General features: G+C 48.4%; 1 protein-coding gene across 1 annotated transcript in view; it reads right to left on the minus strand.

Annotated features, from left to right (window-relative positions):
- SCHIP1 (schwannomin interacting protein 1) overlaps nt 1-23135 on the minus strand; it is an 84195-nt gene that overhangs the window by 51772 nt on the left and 9288 nt on the right. Inside the window, exons 2-4 of the mRNA XM_048314675.1 lie at nt 17079-17143; nt 16164-16244; nt 13414-13585 (exon numbers count right to left, since the gene is read on the minus strand). Coding sequence (XP_048170632.1) covers nt 13414-13585; nt 16164-16244; nt 17079-17143 — 318 coding nt within the window. The remainder of the gene's footprint in view (nt 1-13413; nt 13586-16163; nt 16245-17078; nt 17144-23135) is intronic.

Raw genomic sequence — 23135 nt, forward strand, 5'->3', positions numbered from 1 at the left:
CTCAGGCTCCCTGATCAGGAGGAAACAAGTTATTAGAGCTGATGGGAGGCTAATCAAGCGATTATCAGCGAGGACAATCAAATCAGCACCGGGAGACAAAAGAAATCCCTCCTGGAAATGCAAATTCCGGCTGGGACAACAACGTGCTTTTAGGATCTGGCAAAGGGATGCATTTGGGATGGGGGGACTCAGGTGAGCTCAGCCCGGGCCGGAAAAGCAGAGTCGGCTTTAATGCCGTGACTTAATTTGCATTTCGAAGGTGGCATCGCTCGGCAGCAGTGACACAGCAAAATTAGGGATTTATTCACGGATTTGGGAGAACTCTTTGCTGGCTGTAGTGTGGTTTTATGGACAAGAGTGGGATGGCAGTGATGTAGCTGAGCCCTGGAGCGAAGGGAAGGCTTGGAATCCACCCCAGCTGGGATTGTCCCAGTGGTAGGAAGAAAACCAGTCCCAGGAGTTGCTCAGGTACCATAGGTGCCTCCCATTTTCCTTAGGAAAATCTGCTTTCCTTCCACTTCTCCAACCAGCAGCTCTCCAAAAATACCCCGAGTCTGGAGTAAACCTCCTGGGAAGCTCCTAAAACTTCAGATCACCTTTAAGCAAAGCTGTCCCAAGCAGGAAGTGATCCAAGCTTCACAAATTCCTTGTCTGAGAGCTCCTGCTGCCAGGCAGGAGGGAAAGCCAGCTTGGAAATGGGATTACAGTCAGGGAATTGTCTGGAAGCACAGCAATGAGCATTCCCTAAATTGCTGGGTCCCCAGAGGCTCACGGATTGGGGGCAGTTTCCCTTGCAATCTGCTCCCTCAGGGCGGGAATACTCTCCTCGATTTTATTAAATATTATAAAAGTCTTGCTGGCTGATACAGCACCACGTCCTTCACATGCTCTGAGTGATTAAAAGACTTCAAAATTTCCCTGAAAACCGGGATAAAAGCAATTCCTGAGGAGATTCCCCCATCCCAGGTGGCTCCAACCTGGCCTTGGGCACTGCCAGGGATCCAGGGGCAGCCACAGCTTCTCTGGGCACCCTGTGCCAGGGCTGTGGAGTTTTGGAGAGACATTTCCCAGGTATTCCTATCTTTAAGGATATTTTTAATATTCCAACCTAAATTCTCCCAATCCTTTAGAAGTGAAGCAGAGCTGAGTGTTACAGGCAATAATTAACATTTCTATTTTAGCTTTTATTGTTAATTACGGACAAAAGCCACTGCAGGAAATCGTTGTGTCCCCACCTCTGTTTTTTGGCTGTCTCTTTGGGATTCCTGTTGACTGGCAAGGAGCAGAGAATCAAGGAATTGAAAAGGAATCCAGGAATCTGGATCCATGCAGGGCCTGATCAGGTGTTTATGAACTCGTTTATTGAGCGAATTTATGATAAGAGATAAGAACATCACCCAGCAATCACAGCAAATAAATACCCACCCACAAAGATTAAACTTCAGGCTGCCTCGTTTGGAGAAAATCATTGTTTTCCTAAAATAAGCAACCCATTCAAGTGGGAAAGAGCAGGAATAATTCCTGGGAGAGCCCCCACAGCTCTCCCGAGACTGATTTTATAGGCAGCCAGGGGAGCGTGGCCCCCCTAATGGGACAATTTAAATGCATAACAGCTCCAAGAAACCCCTTAAAAGGGTGTCCCCACATTCCTTATGTTGACGTGGCTCTCCCAGAAAATCCTGGATAACTCTCAGGCCTTTAAAGCAGGAAAAAAACATTGTCCTGCCTGCCTGGGGCTGGGCCATCGTCACCAGCTCTGCTCCTCAGGGTGTGAGGGAAGGCAGAACTCAAACCCACCTTTCCTTCCACAGGGCCCTGTTGTAGTGGGGATCCTGCAACACGCATATATCAAACCAGGAGTCCCGTGGAAAGGAAATATATATGGACAGACAGATTCTTGATAGCTGTTTCAGAGATGTTTATTTCTCCAGCCGCATGGCCGGAGCTCTGCCGAGGAACTGTTCCAGTCACGGGACCAAGGGTCCTTCTGCCCGCGCAGGGAACACAAACCAACCAATGGGAACGAGGCTGAGCAGGGACAGGGAAGCCCCGTGTCTGTGCCCTCAGGGCCCCTCTCCCAGGGCTACACGGCGGGGGAGGGACCCCAACAGGGCCCTGCTTTAAACAAACCTGAAAAAAACCCCAAACTACTTCTGTGACCAACAGCAACCTGCAGAGATGGGACAAATGCAAAGTTTGGGAGAACATCTGTGAGAGGAAAAGGTATGGATTTCATTTTTTTGGGAGAAAATTCCTTGGGAGCAGCTCCTATTTGTCTGATTGTTTGAAGGCCGCCCGGAATCCTGAACAATTTGGGTGTCCAGGCTCTCCTGAACCAGGAGATTTCAATTTCCCCTGATCAGACTGTCCAAAACCAGGCCAGTTTTTCTTGATCCTATTGTCCAAATTTCCCTGGGGGTGTAATTAATCTGTCAGGTTAATTAGGCACTTTGGGGCCCTGTTGTAATTTATTTAATTTTTCCCCAGTTTTTGTGTTGAGGTAACAATTATCTGAGATTTAACAGCACCTCCAAGTATTTGATCACTCCCAGTCTTTCCCCACTGGGATTTTTCTCCTCACAAACGTTGGCTCTCGGAAAGCCACAGCTGAAATGCCCAATTTTCTCCTGGAAAATTAAAAAGTAGGCCCTGGCTTTGCTCAGCAGCAAGACTTGAGGTAAATTAACTTTCACTTTGGGTTTTGATGGATGTACAATGAACCCAGCATTGTTCAGCTGGAAATCTTGGAGCAATTTCTCATCCCAAACCTCTCCTGAGCAGCGCCTCTGACAGGTTATTAAGATTTTACTGTCACTGTGGAAACATTTTTCCAGGCGTCTTGGCTGTGATCAGGAGAGGTTCACGGCTCCTTCTCCAGCTGCTGAGCTCCCAAACCAGCTAAATTTAAAAATCCAGCTTTTTTTTTCAGGAGTGCCCAGGAAATATTTAATAAGTAATCATTTCCAATCCTGGATTTTTCATCCTAATGGCCAAGCAAGGCTTTCCCAATGTTTAATTGAGGTGCTGAAGAGGAGGAAGTTGAGTTATCAGTCCCTGGGGAAGGTCAGGCTGCTCGGATAAATCCCCAGCTTGTGGGGGCAGGGAGAGGCTCGTTCAGGGACTGATCCCACAGCACCCCTCTGCCAAGGGATGCAGGAGTTGGGATGCAGATGGATGCTGGATATTTGTGTTTTGCACGTGTCCATCCAGGTTTTGTGGAGCAGGAAAACACCTGGATCATGCAATTGTAAGTTACTTCACACATGGAAATGTTTATAGTAGGATACAGCTACATTTCCCCATCATTTACATCACGGTGAATTCCCAAAAACTGGGGCAATTTCTGTGTTTTAAGTGAAATTCCACAGGAATTAAATTTATCTCCGGCACTGATTTAACCAAGGAAATAAACAACACACTGGGACAACTTCCCCATCCCTGGGAGTGTCCCAGGCCGGGCTGGATGAGGCTTGGAGCAGCCTGGGATAGTGGAAGATGTCCCTGCCCTTGGGATGGGATGGGATTTAAGGTCCCTTCCCACCCAAACCATCCTGGAATTCTAGGAAAACACAGGAGGAGCAGAAGATCTGATGCACTGAGGGTTCACTTTTAGACATCCAAGTTTCTGACATGGGTCAATCCAGAATATCCAGCCCTGCAGCCAAACCAGCGCTGGAGTTACAAACACAGCTCATTCCCACTGGTTGGGCTGCTCTGTGACTGGAGGAGACACTAAAACAAACCTTTCCCAGGGAGAACCACCAATTATAAAAACCCTACACTCAAGTTCCTGTTTAGTCCTAGTCAAGTGGAAAAAAGAACAGCAGGTGATGCTAAAATTGAATTTTAATTCAACTTCAACAAAATTTTAATTTAATTGGAGTTTAGGCTTGCACAAGGCTAAACTTTGACTTGAATATTTTAATAAAAATCCCTCTTGGAAGAGCCAAACTTTGAGAGTTTGGGATTAAACCCCGATTCACCTGAATTAAACCTGTCCCGACCTGATTTGTTCTGTCACACTCTAAGCAAGACCCTTCTCCAACCATGCCTCTCTTTCTGCTCCTGAGGCTGTAATAAAACCTTATTTACTGAGGCTCATGTATCCCAAAAGAAATTCCATGAGTTTTTAGGACCTTTTCCACCGCTGGCATCAGCCCTTCCGGCACACAAAGTTCCACTGTGTGGCCAAGGCTGGGAACAAAGCACAGTGGTGCTGGAAGAATCCAAATAAAGCCCTTCAGTGCTGCTGGAAAAGGCATCCATTGAGAGCCAGGAGCTCTGACATTCCTTTCTCATGGAGAGAGGAGTCAGTGACAGCCTCTCATTCCTTCTCCGTGATTATCTCATGGTGGGCACGGCCCCTAATAAATGAAATAATACTTTTTTGTGTGTCAAAGAGCTGGGTTTAAAATAAGAGCATGGAAAAAATAAATCCCAAAGACAAGGACAGCTGAAAGGACATTGCCACAGAAAGTCTGAGTTTATGCTCCGAGGGAAATTAAGTAGGAATGTTTGGAATTAAAATATCTCCTTGCTGGAAAAAAATGTGAATATTCTTAATTTTCTGGCTCATTAAACTCCTCCTGGAGAGCGAGTTAAGAACTCTGGGATGTTTTTACGCATCGAGTTGGGTTTGGGGCTTTCTGATGATGTGATGAGTCAGGCTCAGATTTGCAGGGAATCAGTGCCTTCCCAAAGATTTCTCCAAGAGGGAGCACGAATCCTTAGGGAAAGGTCACAATCCGTGCACAAAGGTGTCCAGCTCCCTTTCTTCTGGGATAAGGATCTGTTCCATCAGAAGGGAATGAAGGAGTTGCTGCAGATGGGCTTAACAAAGAAGTGTGTGAGGATTAAAGGCAGGGAATGGGAATTGGGACATGGAAAAGCCAGACTGGGATTTGTATGTGCAAATTCCAAGCTCCTCTGAGCCTCGCTGCTGCCCTAGAGGAGATTCAGGGCTCAATCAAAGGTTTGGGGGTTTTATTTCCCAGAAATGGGAAGGAACAGACAAATGTCCAGCCCTGCCCTACAGCCACCCATGAAACTCCACCCCACAAAACAAATTTAGAATTAATTTGGAAGAAAATCCAGGAAATATTTGACTGTCAGGAAGAGAAACATCAAAATGGGCCCCAAGTGGGCAGGAAGCCACAGCAGCATTCCCAGTTTGGGAAGAGACGCCAAGGCCTCATTTCATGGAATCACAGAGTCCTTAAGGTTGGAAAAGACCTCCAAGACCAAGTCCAACCATCAACCCACGTTCACCACTAAATAACGTCCTCAAGTGCCACATCCACACATTTTTGGAACACTTCCAGGGATGGTGAATCCAGGAATCCACCACTTCCCTGGGCAGCCTGTTTTAATTGCTGTACATCCCAAAAAATACTGAATTCCCCACAGCAGCTCCATGTTCCATTTCCTTCGAGGTAGGAAATCTGTCCCTGAAATTTGGCTTCAAGATTTCATATTGAAGTTTGCATCTCAATTTTGCATAATTAAACACAGGAGACAAAATAAATCCCCAGCATTCTGGGAAGCGCAGCAGGTTTTTCCGGGAGAGGGGGAAACAGCACTGCAGTGTTCATAAATACCATGAATTCAGCACGGGAAATATTATGACATCTTCATCTAATTTACATCATTTACATAAAAATAAAATTACAGGGGAATATTCTATTCCTGCATGCAAAACCTTCTCTTCCTTTCCCTCCCTAAATGAGATTCTCCTTTTGCTTCTCAGTGGATTTTATCCAATATCTGGGATTTCTGGACATTGCCATAATCAAATCTAACAATAATTTGATTTTCTTCTGAGCTCCTCAGAGCACCGAAGCGATTTTATTATTCTGAAGATGGTTTGAAAGCATCTTTATTGAAGGCCCATAAATGCCTTTAAAGCTCGGTGCCAATGGATCAAGAATACTCCTGAAATTCCTTGTTATGCCTTGTACCTGAAAAATCCATTTGGAACAGCTTCTCCTGTATTGAATTCCTGTCTGGAGCAGCTGATTTAAGCAGCTGATAGAGGATGGCAGGTGGCCCATGCATTGCGTTATCATTTTATACACTCTGTCCATAAAACCCCCAGGAGAAGGATGGACTGTCTGTCCATGAAAAATAATCCACTGGCTGAGGTTTATTGGAACAGCAATGGAATTTTAAATGCCTTGGAAAAGCCAAAGCGTGGCCGCTGACGCAATGGGAGCGGCGTTTTCCGAGCTCCACGGCCACGCTCAGGCTCGGAACGAGAGCAGTTAATGCAATTAAAGCAGTGCCTTAATTAGGAACCGGAAACAAGGGTTTAGTTGGGAAAACAAAAGCTCCCAAATTTTCAAATAATGAAGGACTGGTGCACACACGATGTGGGGAAGGTGTTATCAGAAGGGCAGGAAAATGTCAAATGTAATAAACCCCAGGAATATTCCAGAGTTCACCTCTGGCTCTGGTGTTCCCAGGTGGGAACTGCTCAGCTCCCAGCATTTCCCTGCCCTGTCCAACGGGAGGAGAAATATTGAATTCAGTGTGGGCAAAGAAGGGCAAAATAAGGTCAGAATTTCAGAAGTCGCCAGCGAAGGGGAGTTTAAAGCACAGTCCGAGGGACAAGGACACAACTGGGGTGTGAGGTGATCCTGGCGCTGGTAACAAAATCTTACTGGAGAGAAGAGCCTGAGAAATGGGAAACCCCTTCAGAATTCACTGTCACATGGGTAGAACAAAGGAATTTGGGGGAATTTGGGGGAGTTTGGGGGTTCATAGAGGTTGATATTTCAGATGAAAGGGAGAAAGAGCTCAGAAGTTTAAAAAAAAGGAAAACCAAGTGATGCAATCAAACAAATCATGGAAGCAATGAATAATCTGGAATAAACCCCAAAGTTCACTGCTGGATTTGGATCTCCTAAAGACCTTTGCAAAAGGGTGGCTTTGCCAAAAATTATTGGTGTGAGAGACGGGGTTTGGAGAAAATCTGAAGACCTGAATAACTCCAACATTGGAATCTCCATTAACACAGGATTTAATCAGGTTTTGTTGAGGACCAGAATAACTCCAACGTGGGAATCTCTGTTAAATGGGATTTAAGGAGATGTTCTTGAGGAGCAAAGCTGCCCGACCTTCCTCCCAAAAGCATCACCTGTGGTGGGACTCAGCTCCAGGATGGGCAGAGCAGGTGGGACATGAACCACCACCACCAGGGCGCTTCTGTGCTGCTCGCTTTGGGATCTTTGCTGAAGTTAAATGGCTTTTTTTACCCCCACTGTGAAGTTTTCACTCCACTGCAGAAATTCCCTAAGAAAACACAGCTTTTCCCTTAAATACATCCCATTGGCAGAAGTGTTCAGCACATTTACATTTCCCCCCCCTAAAATGTCATTTACGTCTTCCTAATGAACTTTATCTGACCCTAAGAAGTCATTTCACAGGTGGAAAATTGCCTCCAAAAACGGAGTGACTGAAATAGAGTCAGAATCTCCCACAAACCAGAATTATTATTATTATTATTTGCTTAAATTCCGAGCGGTGAAATAGCCCAAATCATATTTATTCCCACCAAAATGCACTTTTCCGGTGTGTTTACTCTGAAAATTCCTTTTAAGAGCAGGAATCAATACTCTGCCCTTTGGGAGGAGATAACCTGGATATATTTGGGAAGATCCACTGTTCTGTAATAGACCCCATTAAAGTGCTGCTGCTGCCACATTTCTTTGGTGATAGAGCCACTAAAATAATTTAATGGCTCAGGATGGGGCAATTTCCATCGGATTTTCCCTCCATCCCAGGAAGTTTCTATTAAATATATTTTATACATCAAATTCCTCCTGGTCCAATCATGACTTTATCATCCATTAGTTAAATTTCGTACATTTTCCCCTCTTTTTTGGTCACACCAAAATATAATTCATTCCAGCCAGTGAAGATAATTCCTTGTGGGAAACCTGTGGTTGGAAATCTCCCAGTCTCAAATAATTCCGTGTTGGGGGCACACCACCATTCCCACTCTTCCCATTCCAAACCCACTCCCATTTCCTGCACTGCTCCAGTATTTGACTCTGGATTCACCTCTTGGATCTCTGTCATCAGCAGTGCTGGGGAAGGGTGACAATAAAAGGTCTTGGCGTTTTGGATTAAAAATGGGATCTTTTCCAGCCTAAAGAGGTCAGGTCATTGTCATCATTCCCAAAGATTGCAAATGCCATCAGCAAAGCTCACTGGACACAGGGTGGAGAATTATGGAATGTCTGGGTTGGAAGGCACCTCAAAGATCATCCCATTCCACCCCCTGTCACATCCAGAGACACCTCCCACTGTCCCAGGCTGCTCCCAGCCCCAATGTCCAGCCTGGCCTTGGGCACTGCCAGGGATCCAGGGGCAGCCCCAGCTGCTCTGGGCACTCTGTGCCAGGGCCTGCCCACCCTCCCAGGGAACAATTCCTCCCAAAATCCCACCTATCCCTGTCCTCTGGCAGTTCCTTGGACAAAGAAAATTCTGGATTTTCAGTGTGTTGTCACAGGGCTGGAGAGAAACCCCCCAAGAACTTTCTGTGATGGTGCAAATCTGCTCTGCACCCCCTGCTTAATTAAGCATTAAATCCTCCATTGATCTGATTTTCATTTTGGAGCCTGGCTTTGCAAAAGGAAGGTGATGCCGTGGGAATAAATGAGATATTGGAGATCAAATTAGCTTAGAAAGGGGTTATGAAGGATTTAGCCAAATTTCCTGAAGTGGGACTTAAAATAAACCTATTTTTGAGACCTCTCATTGGTACCCACCAGGGCCATCTCCTTCTGAACCTTCACAGAGCTAAACCCACCCCAGAGCTCAACAAAACTGTTCTCGAGTGTCTCAAGCAGCCAAATATTCCCACTGACACACCAGCAGAAATGTCTTACCAGACATTTTATCGTCAACCAAGATCATTCCTGGATTGATTTTGCTGCTGCTAAACCACAACGACTCAAATCAACATCAGTGGTCCCATCAATACTCAACCTTCAATACACACAACATAAAAAAGAAGGAATTATTGGTGTTCTGCTCCCACCAGCAGAAAGGCTCAAGAGGGTCCTTTTGTATCCCAGCAGTTAAAATCCCATGGGATAATATTTGCAAGAGAGTTAAACTTGGATAATCATTCCGGATGATTATGTTCACAAATATTTCTCCATAAAAATCCCTTTAAGAGAAAAATTCCATGTTGGGCCACAGTGCTGTGAATCCCTGCTCACGTTTAGAGCTGAGATTATCCAAAGCCAATGGGAGGGGTTGAAAACAACATTTTTTCCCATGTTCCCTTCATTCCAAGTGTTGTCTGACAGCCACATCAGCGTTAATGTTTCTCCCCAAACCATCAAATATTTTATTTCTAATTAGGGCCTTTTCATCTCAGCGCTGGATTTGTCTCCCTCATCTTTAATTATGTTTCTATCCCCGCTGCTCAAGGGCAAGATTTGCATTTTTACATTCTATAGAAATCACACTGTAAATATTTATCAGATGGCTCCCTCTCGGCTGCTGATTTGGGAATCCAGGCTCGCAGGAAAGAGGGAATGTTCCCCGTATTAATGCCCCGCTGATCGTTAGGATTTCACTGCCTCCCATACGTTGATATTCCCTGCCCCTCAGCTTCCCATCGCCCCTGCAGGTGCAAAACACCCCTGGGAATGTCACAGACAACAGTGGAAAAACAGGATTCTCCTGCAGGTGGGAGACCTAGGAACACCCAAAGGCTGCAGAGAGAATTAAGGTTTTAGAACCAAACCTTCATAAATCACTGGGAAAAGCCCCAGCTGTGAAGGCACCACACAGGGCAGGAATGATAAACAAACGGGGGTTTAGGAGCAGAGGAGTTCAGTCCTGGCTCTTTTCCCCACTGGATATTTCTGTGGCATCAACAAACGGAGAAAGGGTGGGAAAAGAGCCATTCCCGTTTGGAAAAGCAGGTTTTGTGTGGTTACACCTCTAAAAAGAGCATTTCTTGGTAGAAAGTCCCCTGTTGGAGCGACTTGGCTCCAGCAAAACCTGGGAATTTTACGGATTCGGTTCGTGCCATTCTCATGAGCATCGCAATGATTTTTAGGAGAGGAAAAGAGGTGCCTTGCCAGGGTGGGCGATCGGGAGTGACAAGGTTAGGGAAAGATCCTCATCAAAGGGCAGCGAGCCCCCAGTCCCGGCCGAGGAGCGAGAGGACCGCGCCTCTGTCCGCGGTGCTGAGCGGCCCCGGCCCCGCCGCTGCCCGCGGTGCTGAACGCCCGAGCACCGCCACCGCATCCCGGGGCGCTCCCGCTCCTCTCCCGGGCAGCCCAGCGGGGTGGGAGCTGGGACAGCGCATCCTCCCGGACACTGAATGCTGCCCGAGGCCCCGCCTGGAACGCTGCACCCCGTTCTGGTGTTCCCAACGTAAGAAGGACACGGAACTGTTGGAGCGAGTCCAGGACGGGCCACGAAGTTGATAAGGAGACTGGAGCACCTCTCCTGTGGAGACTGGATGGGAAAGTTGGGGCTGTCCAGCCTGGAGAGAGGAAATTTATGTGGAGAGCCCAGAGCACCTTCCAGGATCTGAGTGGGGCAATGAGGGAGACAAAGAGAGACTCTTCGTTGGGAACTGGAGTGACCGGACAAGGGAATGGCTTCAAACCGAAGGAGTTGGAATTTAGATGGGATATTGAGAAGGAATTCCTGTGTGTGGGGGTGGAGAGGGGCTGGGATGGAATTCCCAGAGCAGCTGTGGCTGCCCCTGGATCCCTGGAAGTGTCGAAGGCCAGGTTGGGTTGGAGCAGCCTGGGACAGTGGAAGGTGTCCTGCCCATGGCAGGGGTGGGACTGGGTGACCTTTGAGGTCCCTCCCAACCTGGACCACTCTGGGATTCTGGAGGAAAAAAGCAGAAACCCATCCAGGAAGGAAGGTTTTGGCACCTTTCTACACAGTAACAAAATTGGAAACATTTACAAGGAAGAGCATCAGTTCAAATCTATTATTTGTCTGTCTTCTAATTTTTTTCTTTAGCAGAAATTAACGTGCAAAAGGAAAATGAAAGCAAGTGACAGCAGCACAGCTACAGCCTGAGAGCTCCTCACGCCATACTCTGATCAGTGATCGATAACAGATCTTCTCCAACAGTTAAAACCACTTTGTACTCCACGCCCACAAACCTTTCTGTGCTACAGAGCAGCAGCCCAACAAGAATTCTCCATTTCCAATCTCATCCCTCCAGCTCCGACATCCCGCCCGTTCTGTCAGTCCTCTCCAGGGAGAGGCGCAGGGGAACCCCGCTTCCATCCCACAAACACTCGGAGGTGGAGCCATCGCTCTCTCCCCATGTCAGGGATGATTTATCTGCTGGTAAAGGGACAGCAGGATCCATTCCCTGATAAGCTGATCTGCTTGGAGGTTCTTGGATTTGGAGGGTAGGAAACATCCAGGAGCCTTGGGAACAGCAACTGAGCACAAATTCGTGTCTTAGAACAGAGTTGGGAGAGTCTCTCTAGGACTGGACAAAGAAAGCCAAGTGGCAAGAAAAGGGGACCTATTTTCGTGTCAGGTGGGATGTTCCTAACATGGGAAATCTGGGTGAAATCAGGAGACTCCAATCCGTGCAGCTCAGACAGTTTGGCCTCCCTTTCTCAGGGAAAATCAATTTATTGCAAAAAGAGATGAAACCTCTGTGTGAATGTTCACAGATCTTCCCAAATTTACCTTCAAAATACTGACCAGAGAATTTCTGGATTTTATCAACTCATGAAATATTTTGGGGTTCACTTCATTCTCTCTGAGTGTGAATTTCCGATTGTTTAACACTTTTTTATTCCTCCTCTGCCTCTGACAGGGGACTTCCAGCGCTTTGCTTTGTGCCCTGCTTTATTTTGCGCCTGTTTTATGTCTCAGCCACCAGAAAAATTCCCTGTTTTTCCGAGGGTTATTAACAGGCTAAGCACCAGGAAGTGTAAGGAAATATTCCCCTTTTCCTTTGCACGCCGAAGTGGGATGAGTGGGCGCCTCATTAACACAAATTAAATCCCGACCCCAGTATCCAAGCTTCATTTTCCCACAAACATAGAACTCCCAGCTGCCCTTACTGAACTCCCAAACACTCCAAAATTGTCATTTTCCAACCGAGATTAGTGCTGGAAAGCTCTGGAGCACCCGGGAGTGTCCCTGCGCAGGGCACGAGGGACCTCTGGTGGAAGTTGATTCCAGTGGCAGATAAACATTTCCATCCCATTGATTCGTTAAAGGCACCAAACCCCTTTAATCCGTGAAACTTCAGTGTCCAACCCGATATTCCAGCCCACTTTATCCTCCTGCTCTCCAGCTCCCAACTAAAAACAAACCACTGCCCTCAGGGATATTTTATTAAATTCTGTCAGGCATCGCGTCCCACAATAAACCTGCTGGGAACAGCTTCCCTTTGGGCCTGGATCAACACTGGAAAAGAGTCAAATTATCCCCAGAACTCCAAGATCAGAGTTTTTAGCATGGAAAAGCTCTGTTGGGTCAGTACCCTGGGCTTCACATGATGAAAATCGCTCCAACTTTGCAAGTCAAGGCAGAATTAAATTAATCCAGCCCGGAGAACACCACTAACAATGACTCCCGAATTTTTGTAGGGATTCAGAAGCCACCAAATGCTGTCCTGTGAGTGGCAACAGCCACTGACAGTGAGGACCCAACCAACCTGTTCCCTCCTCAGGAGCAGGGAGACACCTCCTGCACCAGGCAGCACCGCAGTTCCTGCTCCTGGAATTCCTGAGTTATTCCATGCACTCCGGTCTGTAATTCCCTCAAATCTCGTCTTCTGTGACAAAGTTGAAAACAACGTTTCCGGGCTCTGTATTTGCTTATTGACCTAATAATCCCAATTCAGAGGCAGTCACAGCATTTTCTGTGTTCCAAAAATGGCATCTGCATTAGGGGTTTGTTTGGGGTCACTTTAAAAAGACAAATGCAGCCTCCAGCCACTGGTCACGGTGGAATATTTATTCCAAAAATCAAATTTAATTTTGAACTCCTAAATCAGCTTCCAGCAAATATAAAAATCAACCAACAACCCCCCCAACAAAATAAAACCAAAAAACCAACCAAGAAACCACCTTTCTTTGCTGGAAAAGCACCACAATTTGGGGGGTTTTGGGAACACAATATTCTAAACACACAGGAGAACACAAGACCACCTGGAAGCACCTTTTTCCAGCAAGAACACCTCCAAAATCTGCTGAAATCCAGGTCTGATACCCACAGTGGCACATCCTGGTGAGGCGACAAGAGGCACCTCTGCCTGAAGGTCATTTGAGACACCTAAAAATCCCTTTTTAACCCGTTATCAACCCATTGAACCCACAACTGAGCTTGCACTTGTCCCAAATCCCAGAAAGGCAGCCAGGAAAGGAAAAAGGGAGGGATTCCAGCCGGACTCACGGGGGTGCTGCTGTCGGAGAAGGTGTTCATGCTGACGGACCTGCTCATCTTGCCCGAGGCCGGCGACGTGGAGGACGCTGGGGACACTGGGGACGGGCTGCGCTTGTCCCGCCGCTCCGGGGGTGGGGACAGGTCCTGGCGCTGCAGGTGCTCACGCCATGCTCGCTGGATGCTGAGGGAACAAAGGATTTCAGTCCAGACCCCCGACTGAAAGCACTGGGGTTGGGGGGTCCCATTTCAGGTTTCCTCTCTGCATAGGGAGCACACGGAAGCACCTCTGTAGGGTTTGTGTAAGGCACGACTGGGGTAATCTGGGGCGGTTTGTTAAAGAGGGTCGAGGAATCCTGGAGCGGTTTGGGTTGAAAAGGACCTTAAAGATCATCTGGTTCCAAACTCCTTCCACGTTACTCAGAGTCCAACCCAATCCCAAAACAGACGGAAATGATTTTGGTTTGAGAACGATTCGGCACCTTGCAATCAAAATAAAAATACACATTGGTGCATTTAAAGGACTTCAGAACCTTCAGTGTTGTGTACTTATAGCACACTTCGGATTAAGACCAGGTGCAGCTGGAGGGGAAGAGCCAGAGCAGGGTCATGGAATTATGGAATCCCAGAATGGTTTGGGTTGGAAAGGACTTGGACGATCATCTGCTTCCATGGGCAGGGACAGCTCCACTGAAACACCTTACTCAGAGTCCAAACCTATCCCAAAACCGACAGAAGTGATTGTGGTTTGAGACCGATTTGACACCCTGCAATCAAAATAAAAACACACATCTGTGCATTTAAAGGAATTCACAACCCTCGATGCTTTATATTCATAGCACGTTCCAGATTATCATTCACACACAATTGGAATTTGAGAGCCAGATCAGTGTTGTGGAGTTATGGAATCCCAGAATGGTTTAGGTTGGAAAATCTCATCTTGTTCCACCCCCTGCCATGGGCAGGGACATTCCACTATCCCAGGTTACTCCAATCCCCATCCAGCCTGGCCTGGAACAACTCCAGCATCCACAGCTTCTCTGTAGGAAGAGTTCCTTGTAGGATTTTTAAGCTATTGAGGGTTTATTCAGTGGGACGAGCAGTATTTACAGATTTGCATTTATATATTTATATTCACAGATTTATATTTACATGTATTTCTGTTTTAAAGCTGCAGAATAGACTGAGCTTCAGTCGTAATTACCCTGCTAGCAAGCTCCCCGAAAATGGATTCTTTCGTCTGGCTTTTCTTTGCGTGACTAAAAGCTGAAAAGACCCTGGGTTTTAATTGGAAACTTCGTGTCCTTTTAATATTTTAATATGCATTAATATTTTAATGGCCTGGAAGTGAGGGAGTGCTTGCTGGATGGAGGCAATTCCTGCTCCAGGGCTGGAGGATCCACGATGGGAGAGGCTGCAAAAGGAATCCTGGACTCTGATAAATACGTGGGAAAGTTTTAATTATCCCAAGTCAAGACTTTTAGAATAACTGACCCTAGGGGGAACTCCACGTCGTGTAATGTACAGCAAAAATTAAAATTATTCTGTAACTCCAAAAGAGGCTCGACTTAGGATAGGAGGAAAGATTTTTTTCCGTGAGGGTGGCGAGGTGGGAGACGCCCCATCCCTAAAACCACCCAAAACCAGGCTGCCAAGCTGCCCTAATTGAGGCTATCCCTGCTCAGGGCTGCACTGAAAGGTCTCTAAAGGTCCCTTCCAACCCGAACCGCTCCATGATTCCGTGATTCGGTGGCATTTGGAAGTTCGGGAGCTGATTCCCGGCGCACCGGGATGCGCACCGCTCCCTTCCCGTCGGTGCAGCCAGGTGTCAGCGTGTGCCTTGCTGAGTGCCGGCAGCTGCCCGGCTTCCCGAGGAAATCCCGCTTTTCCCGTGCCGCGGGACTGGGCTGCACCCCCAGAGCAGGAATTCTGCTCCCGTCTCCAGCCCCTGCACCCCCAGGGCTGCTCCATCCACGGGGTCCCTGGGAAACTGATGCTGGGTGGGAAAAGCACCAGGGAAAAGGCTCTGGGCTGCCCTTCCCTTCCCTGGCTTCTCTGCACACACGGGAAATCCAACAGATTCCCAAATATTCCTTTAGTTACACACAGGAGATGCCAAAACTGGTGCAAAACTGATGTTTACCATTGGAAACTTGGTTCAAAGGGAATGTTCATCCCGGGAAGGGAAGGGAAGGGAAGGGAAGGGAAGGGAAGGGAAGGGAAGGGAAGGGAAGGGAAGGGAACTTAAAGCCCACCCAGTGCCACCCCTGCCATGGCAGGGACACCTCCCACTGTCCCAGGCTGCTCCCAGCCCCATCCAGCCTGGCCTTGGGCACTGCCAGGGATCCAGGGGCAGCCACAGCTGCTCTGGGAATTCCATCCCAGCCCCTCCCCACCCTCGCTGGGAACAATTCCTGCCCAATCTCCCATCCATCCCAGCCCTCTGGCACTGGGAAGCCATTCCCTGTGTCCTGTCCCTCCATGCCTTGTCCCCAGTCCCTCTCCAGCTCTCCTGGAGCCCCTTTAGGCCCTGCAAGGCCACAATTCGATGACCCTGGAGCCTTCTCTTTTTCCAGGCTGAACAATCCCCATTTTCTCAGCTCCATGTGCTTAAACACAGAGAACTCAATCAATTTGCTAACTGAAGCTCTTTCATCCAGTTACACAGAAATCCGGGATGGATCCAGCGTGGATCCTGCAGCTCAGGAATTGGGCACCCTCAGCTGCATTCCAAGGCAGAGCCAGCACTTTTCCTTACTCACATTTTCACTTTGGATTCCAGGGGCTGGAGGTTGAGAGGATATTCCTGGATATTATTTTCTTCATCCATGGTGAGCTGGTGGCTACGGGAGAGGAAAGGAAATGAGTTTGTCATGTCCCAGCCTGACATTCCTGCAGTCCTGGGAATTAATTCCGGAATCGGGACAAGAACAAACAAGAGCTGCTGATCAGAAGGTGTTGCTGTCTTTGGAGGAAGTTGTCTGGACCACTGTGTCCAGCATCCATCAAAAAATGGGAATTTGGATCCAGTTTTCCAGTGAGAAGCTGCCTGAATCCCTGTTTTAACCTCCCAGCTGCCGTGGCTGCAGGGACAGGCACGGCCAGCGAAGGAGCTGCTGTAAATAAAATAAAACCCCACTGGTGAATCGAACAGATATTCCTGCTGAATTAACTTCCATCCCTGCACCACGCTGGGAAAGCTGGAGAGGGAAACGGAAAGGAACAATGGGAATGCTGGTAGCAAATGAGGTACAGCAGCAAAAGCCACGTGGGGGGTGAAGAATGAATTCTTTGTAATAAATGATGGCTGAGGATCTGCTGCTGGGAACTGATCGCTTCGAGAAAACAAAGTGAAAATGCTGGAATATCCAAATCCAGCACCTGGGAGCACTGCCTGGGACGGGAGCAGCAGCAGGGGTTGCATGGCAGCTTGTGGCAGGGAAATTCGGGACATCAGACCCCAACCTGTGGAGTGATTTTGAGACTTCACTGGGCACTCAATGACATCACTGTCAGAAATCACCCTCCTGTAACTACAGCTGGGAATCGTTTATGGGAGACAGGCAAAACTGGGAATATTGTCCGGGACAAAGAGGATCCCTCAGCAAAGGTTTCAGTCCTTAAAAAACCCATTTCACTTTATCATGGGCGAGACACTTTGGAAAAGGCACATTTACCTTTGGAGCGAGCCTTTGCCACCATTGACCTGTTCCAGGGTGTGCTGGAGCCTCCTGAGCTCTTCCTGCAAGGAGAGAGAGAAAAAAATTCATTATTTTTATGGGAAAGCCCTTGGATGACATTGGAGATCCCCTCTCAACCTCCAGACAAAGCAAGTTTTGAGTCAACCCTGAAACAAAACAATCCACCAAGTGCCACCTATGAGATTTTAAACTTAGAAATCCGAAATAGTGACAGAGAAACCAATATTTTATTGATAATCCAGCACGAGCTTGGAAGGAAATATCAGAGCATCATTTTCCATGAGCCCTGGGATGAGGGCTGAGCAGAGAACAAAAAAGCAAAAGCCAAAATCGGCTGTGACATTTTTGACCATTGCGAATGAAACATCACTGGGCAGCACCTCTGAAGGCCGGGATAAAAGGGACAAGAGGCAGCTCTGGAAGGGCCCGGCAAAGTTTGCATCACTGGGAAGAGGAGGAGACAGGAAATCGATCCTAATTGCAGCTGGGCATCATTAACCGTGGAACACTGGGCGGTGCTCCTCGCCACTGGATGGATGGAGCTGCCCGTGCTGCTGTGCCCGTGGAAAAGGGGTTGGGTGCTGCAGGGGCACTGCGGGCACAGGGACAGCCAGGATGGTGCTGGGCCACCCCCAGCTCCACATCCTGCCCACAGCGACCCAGCTGCAGCTCCAGGGAATTAAACTGGAAGGGCTCCGTGCTGCTGCCGGAATCCAGGATGAGTTACAGCACCTCTCTGGGCCTGGATATAACACAAACACAGTGGAAAACTTCCTGAGCTTTTCTCTTCCCTCATCCAGTGGGATACAGACACAGACAGGGATTGGGCAGCTCCAGACACGGAGACACTGAGGGGAAAAAAGCCAGGAAAGCTTGAGGAGCGCACTCAGAGCAACCCAAAGTGTCTTCTTCCCGCTCGTTCCGTTTATCTGTTAATTATTTTTCAGCCTGAGGGTACCCAGCATCCTGGGCTTTGTTAATTTTGTATTTCCTCGTTTTTTATTGCTTTAATTGCACGACACTCTGGAGTCTGGATTACTTTGGAGAGGAACACGAGGAGATGGTAACGCAGGCAGGGTGAATTCCAGCATGGAAGGGAGGGGAAATCTCATATGACAGATCCATTTCTGAATTCCCAGGGGAGGGGTTTTCCCCAGAAAAAGCAGGAAGCTCCTGTTATAGCTCCTGAGCCTGTTAGTTCTAGTGACAACAACAGAGGAGTGTTTGAAAACTGAGAGGAAATCCATTAATCCAATTTTCAGCTTTCCAGCACGGGGGACCGTCTGTAATTTTCACAAAAGAGGGATGAACTAGTTTGGGAATCAGAAAGTTCCTGTAAAAAATAACCTCCCTGTCAATGAGGAAATATGATTTCTCTATTATTTTCTACACTCTTCGAAGCCCCGTTTAGGCCAAGCACTGTGGGTTTGGAATATAAGCAAAGGAATTGCTTTTGGGAAAGGGTATGGGAGTATCTGCCACACTGCTCTGTCCCCAGCATCACAGCAAGGGCCTTTCCTCGGATAAACTTCCAGGGTTTAATGCCAGGATCCTCCAACACTCCTGGGATTGCCCATCCCTGGGCAGGACAGGCATTCCTGTGCAGGGAGGGGAGGCAGAGGCATCCATCAGCTCCAGGTGATGGGTGAGGATGGGAATGTGTGGACTGGGCTGCCAGGGAGGATGGGCCCAGCCTGGCCTGGCCTTTCCACATGGGTTTATCCTCGGCCACAGCACCAGGCCAGGCTGGACATTGGGGCTTGGAACAGCCTGGGACAGTGGGAGGTGTCCCTGCCCGTGGAACTGGATGGGCTTTAAGCTCCTTTCAAGCCAAATTCCTGCATGTGTCCCTCAGTGCCAAGGTGGGGATCGGTCACTGGTGGGATTCGGTGATCCTGGAGGGCTTTTCCAGCCTCAGTGATCCCGGGAATCTGGGCATGTGCACAAATCAGAGCACCGGAGAGAGAAAAATCCCTGCCAAGCTTTGCAGGTGAAGCGAGCACAGATGGAGAGGAGGAGGCTCCGGAGCTCCCGAGGAGTGAAATCTCCTCTCCCAGACGCTGCGATGGCTCCGAAGATGTTTTTAATCGTGGGCGTTGCTTGGCAACCGCATCCCATGTGGGCAGTGCTGCTTCCACCTGGAGCAGGGAAACACCGGGATGGCTCCTCACAAACAAACACCGGGATGGCTCCTCACAAACAAACATCGGGATGGCTCCTCACAGACAAACACCGGGATGGCTCCTAAAAAACACCAGGATGACTCCTCACAGACAAACATCGGGATGGCTCCTCACAAACACCGGGATGGCTCCTCACAAACAAACACCGGGATGGCTCCTCACAAACACCGGGATGGCTCCTCACAAACAAACACCGGGATGGCTCCTCACAAACACCGGGATGGCTCCTCACAAACAAACACCGGGATGGCTCCTCACAAACAAACATCGGGATGGCTCCTCACAAACACTGGGATGGCTCCTCACAAACAAACACCGGGATGACTCCTCACAGACAAACATCGGGATGGCTCCTCACAAACACTGGGATGGCTCCTCACAAACAAACACCGGGATGGCTCCTCATAAACAAACACCGGGATGGCTCCTCACAAACACCGGGATGGCTCCTCACAAACAAACATCGGGATGGCTCCTCACAAACAAACACCGGGATGGCTCCTCACAAACACCGGGATGGCTCCTCACAAACATCGGGATGGCTCCTGCTTCAGCTGCCACTCAAAACCTGCTTGGGTTTAGTTGTGTTAAATAGGATTGGGAAAATAGATCCAGGACTGGGAAAACAGATCCAGGATTGGGATGAACTTCAGTGTGTCCTCCAAGGCCTCCTTGGTGTTCCATGCCCCACCAGCCTCCAACGTGAGCAGCATCTCCACATCCCATGGACACTGGGGGCAGTGTCATGCCATGGAATTCCAGACTGGTTTGGTGGGAAGGACCTTAAACCCCATCTCATTCCATCCCCTGCCAAGGACAGGGATACTTCCCGGACGCTTCCCCAGACTGGGATGCTCCTGTTAATCTGACACAGGCACTGGGATGCACAAGACCCTTAAAATCAACAGAGCTAAAAAAACAAACACTTTTCCCTTGGAGGTGGCACTCCAAAGTCGAAGCAGAGCCACGGCACCATTCCCAAGGTTTCCCGGCTCCTCAGTTATCCCATTCTCATTCCCACAGCTGCCTCATGTGCTGTGGGAAGCGCTGGGCACTGGGCACAGGGCAGGTTCTGAGTGTTTGATGACAGAATCCCCCAGCACCCAGCAGAGCCTTGGGATAAAGGTGATGCCTTGGGTTTTAACTTTTATATTTTTCAAATTCTTTACTGCCTGGCGTGTAACTCTGAAGTTTCTTGTAGCCTGTTAATTTCTGCTCTCTCATGCTGGGCAGACATAACAAAGCCTCTCTGGTCCTGCTCTCCAAGGACACCCAGACTGTTCTAGGCCCAAACAGTGTAAACCAAAAGCCTCTAAAGGGGGGGGCCAAGCTTGGGGAAATTACATCATTAACTGAAGCTTTAATTGGAGAATTAACCCTGATATGCAAATGAACCAAACCTATAAAAGGGTGAGGAACTCGTGACCTGTTGCCCATCTTGGGGTCCATCTTGGGGTCCCTCTCTGCAGTGGCCTCTGGCTCCCCAGGGGTACCTTTGAAAGCCTTTCAAATAAATACCTCCCTTTACTCCTGTCTAGTCTCTGGTTTTAGGTGGCCTCCTGAGGCATCAAAAGGCGTCCCAGGAAAACCCGAAATGCAAACAGAAGAAGCAGCACGGGAAAGCCTGAGATGGAACCTGGTCACATTCAGTCTGGGAAAGCAAAGAGCTACACTTGGTATGAATAATTCAAAACCAGCCTCAGACAAATGATCTCGGGTCTAGAAGGAAATGGGAAAGCCTCTGGAGGCTGCAGCTCTTTTTATTCCTGCCTGGTTGCTGCTGAATGCTGTTTTCTCTGGGGTTATTTTTTACCCTTTAAAAAAATATATATATATCTGGATATCCAAACAGTCAGCTCAGATGTTCAGAGAACACAGCAGACCCCAGAGAAATCCTTTCATTTCATATTCATCTCTGCCTGGTAAATTATTCATTAACAGGGATCGCTCAATGGGGGGAAAATTAAAAACTGGCAAATTAGTTTTCATTTGTTGACGTTAATTATTTAGTGTTCTTCCCTTTTGTTAGGGAAAACACAGAGGGGGATTGGTCTTGTTCTGACACTGCGAGTTTGCTCCCCAGACAACTCCTGGATAAGCATTGCTGGGGCTACTTCTATGGAAAATCCATGGAATTGTGGCTCCAGCGCAGGGATGTTGGGGCAGAGCTGGATTTCTGAATTCCAGATAAACTCCTGGATATTTTTCAACAGCACTTTGGAAAAAAATAGGTTGGTGGGGCTTTATTTCCAGAGATCACCCCAGGCATGGCACTAATGGAGATCCCATTAATTAATCTCCCTGAGCTCAGCCACAAACCCCCCACATTCCCATCAGCCTCGTTAGTGTTCAGCTAGTAAAGAAATATCCCCATGTTTAAGGGGCAGTGGAAATGGAATTGTCTCTGGAGCACTTTGGTTTGGAATTTGCAGTCGCTGCTCTGAAGAACAAGAGGCAGGAGGAGTGAATCAGACTAAAATCTCCAGCTCTCCCTAATCCTGCCCCTCAGCTCACAGGAGCTGCCAGGAGAACTCGTTCCATACCTCATCCAGTTTTTCTTCCTTCTGATTTCAGTGGCTGCTCCATCCTGAAAAGCTGGAAAAGCTTTGATTCCTCCCAGCTTTTCTACCCAGGCAGCCACACAGCTCCCAGCCTCAACTCTTATTTTTCTGGAATACTCTCTGAGTGAAACCTGCCACGGGGCCACTCATTTATGTAAATATGGATAAAATAATAATAAAATGATGATTAAAACCCTCCTGGCTCTGTGGGAGTCCCCATTCTGACCAAAATAAACTTATTTCAAGTTTTTTAACGAGTTCCTGAGAGAAAAAACTGCTCTTGCTGCTGCTCAGCTGAGAGCCTAAGAGCAAATAATCCCAGCTGAGCCTTCCCAGGGAAGTTGGATTCTTCAATCACAGAGCCAAAATCCTGGTTTTCTGCAGCAGCTGGTCCTGCTCCACCGAATTTCCTTGCTGGGAAATGTGCAGGTGACCCCAGGACTTGCAGCATCCTCAGTTAACTCAGTCGGATGGGGTCAGCTCGCAATGAGCTGCATTAAGTGATACTGGCTTGGCTGGGTTGCTCATTCTGCCCTGCCTGGTTTTTGGTGCATCTTTCCAGAGGGAAGGGGCCTTTTCTCAGTCCTGGTTTCCTGCAGACACATCCCCGGGAGCGTTGCCAAGGCACATCCACCAGGACAGGAAATTAAAGGTCTCAACTCCCAGACATCACAAGATCAGACAAAAAACCAAATCAAATCCCAGCGTTCACAAAGACAACCTGAGATAATGAAAGGAGGCGCTGGCCACGGCAGGGGGGTGGAACTGCATCAGCTTCAAGGGTAGGATCAGCAGGGCTGGCCCTCACTTAGGTCCAATAAAAAATAATGGCTCAGCCTTGCTCTGGAGCTCCATATCCGTCTTTTATAGCCACAGAATAGAATCCCAGGATCACTGAGGTTGGGAGAGACCTCCGGGACCGTCGAGTCCAACCTGTGACTGATCCCTGCCTTGTCCCCAGCCCAGAGCCCTGAGTGCCACCTCCAGGTGTTCCTTTGACTCCAAACCTCCCTGCGCAGCCCCTGCCAAGGCCTGAGCTCCCTTTCCATGGGGAAATTCCTGCTGCTGTCCACCCTGAGCCTGCCCTGGCCCAGCCTGAGGCCGTTCCCTCTCCTCCTGTCCCTGTTCCCTGCGAGCAGAGCCCGACCCGCCCGGCTGCCCCCTCCTGTCAGGGACTTGTGCAGAGCCACAAGGTCCCCCCTGAGCCTCCTTTGCTCCAGGCTGAGCCCCTTCCCCAGCTGCTCCTCCCAGGATTTACTCTCCAGACCCTTCCCCAGCTTTGTTGGCCT

Source organism: Corvus hawaiiensis, chromosome 10 (genome assembly GCF_020740725.1).
Source record: "Corvus hawaiiensis isolate bCorHaw1 chromosome 10, bCorHaw1.pri.cur, whole genome shotgun sequence".
In the NCBI taxonomy this organism is placed as follows: domain Eukaryota; kingdom Metazoa; phylum Chordata; class Aves; order Passeriformes; family Corvidae; genus Corvus; species Corvus hawaiiensis.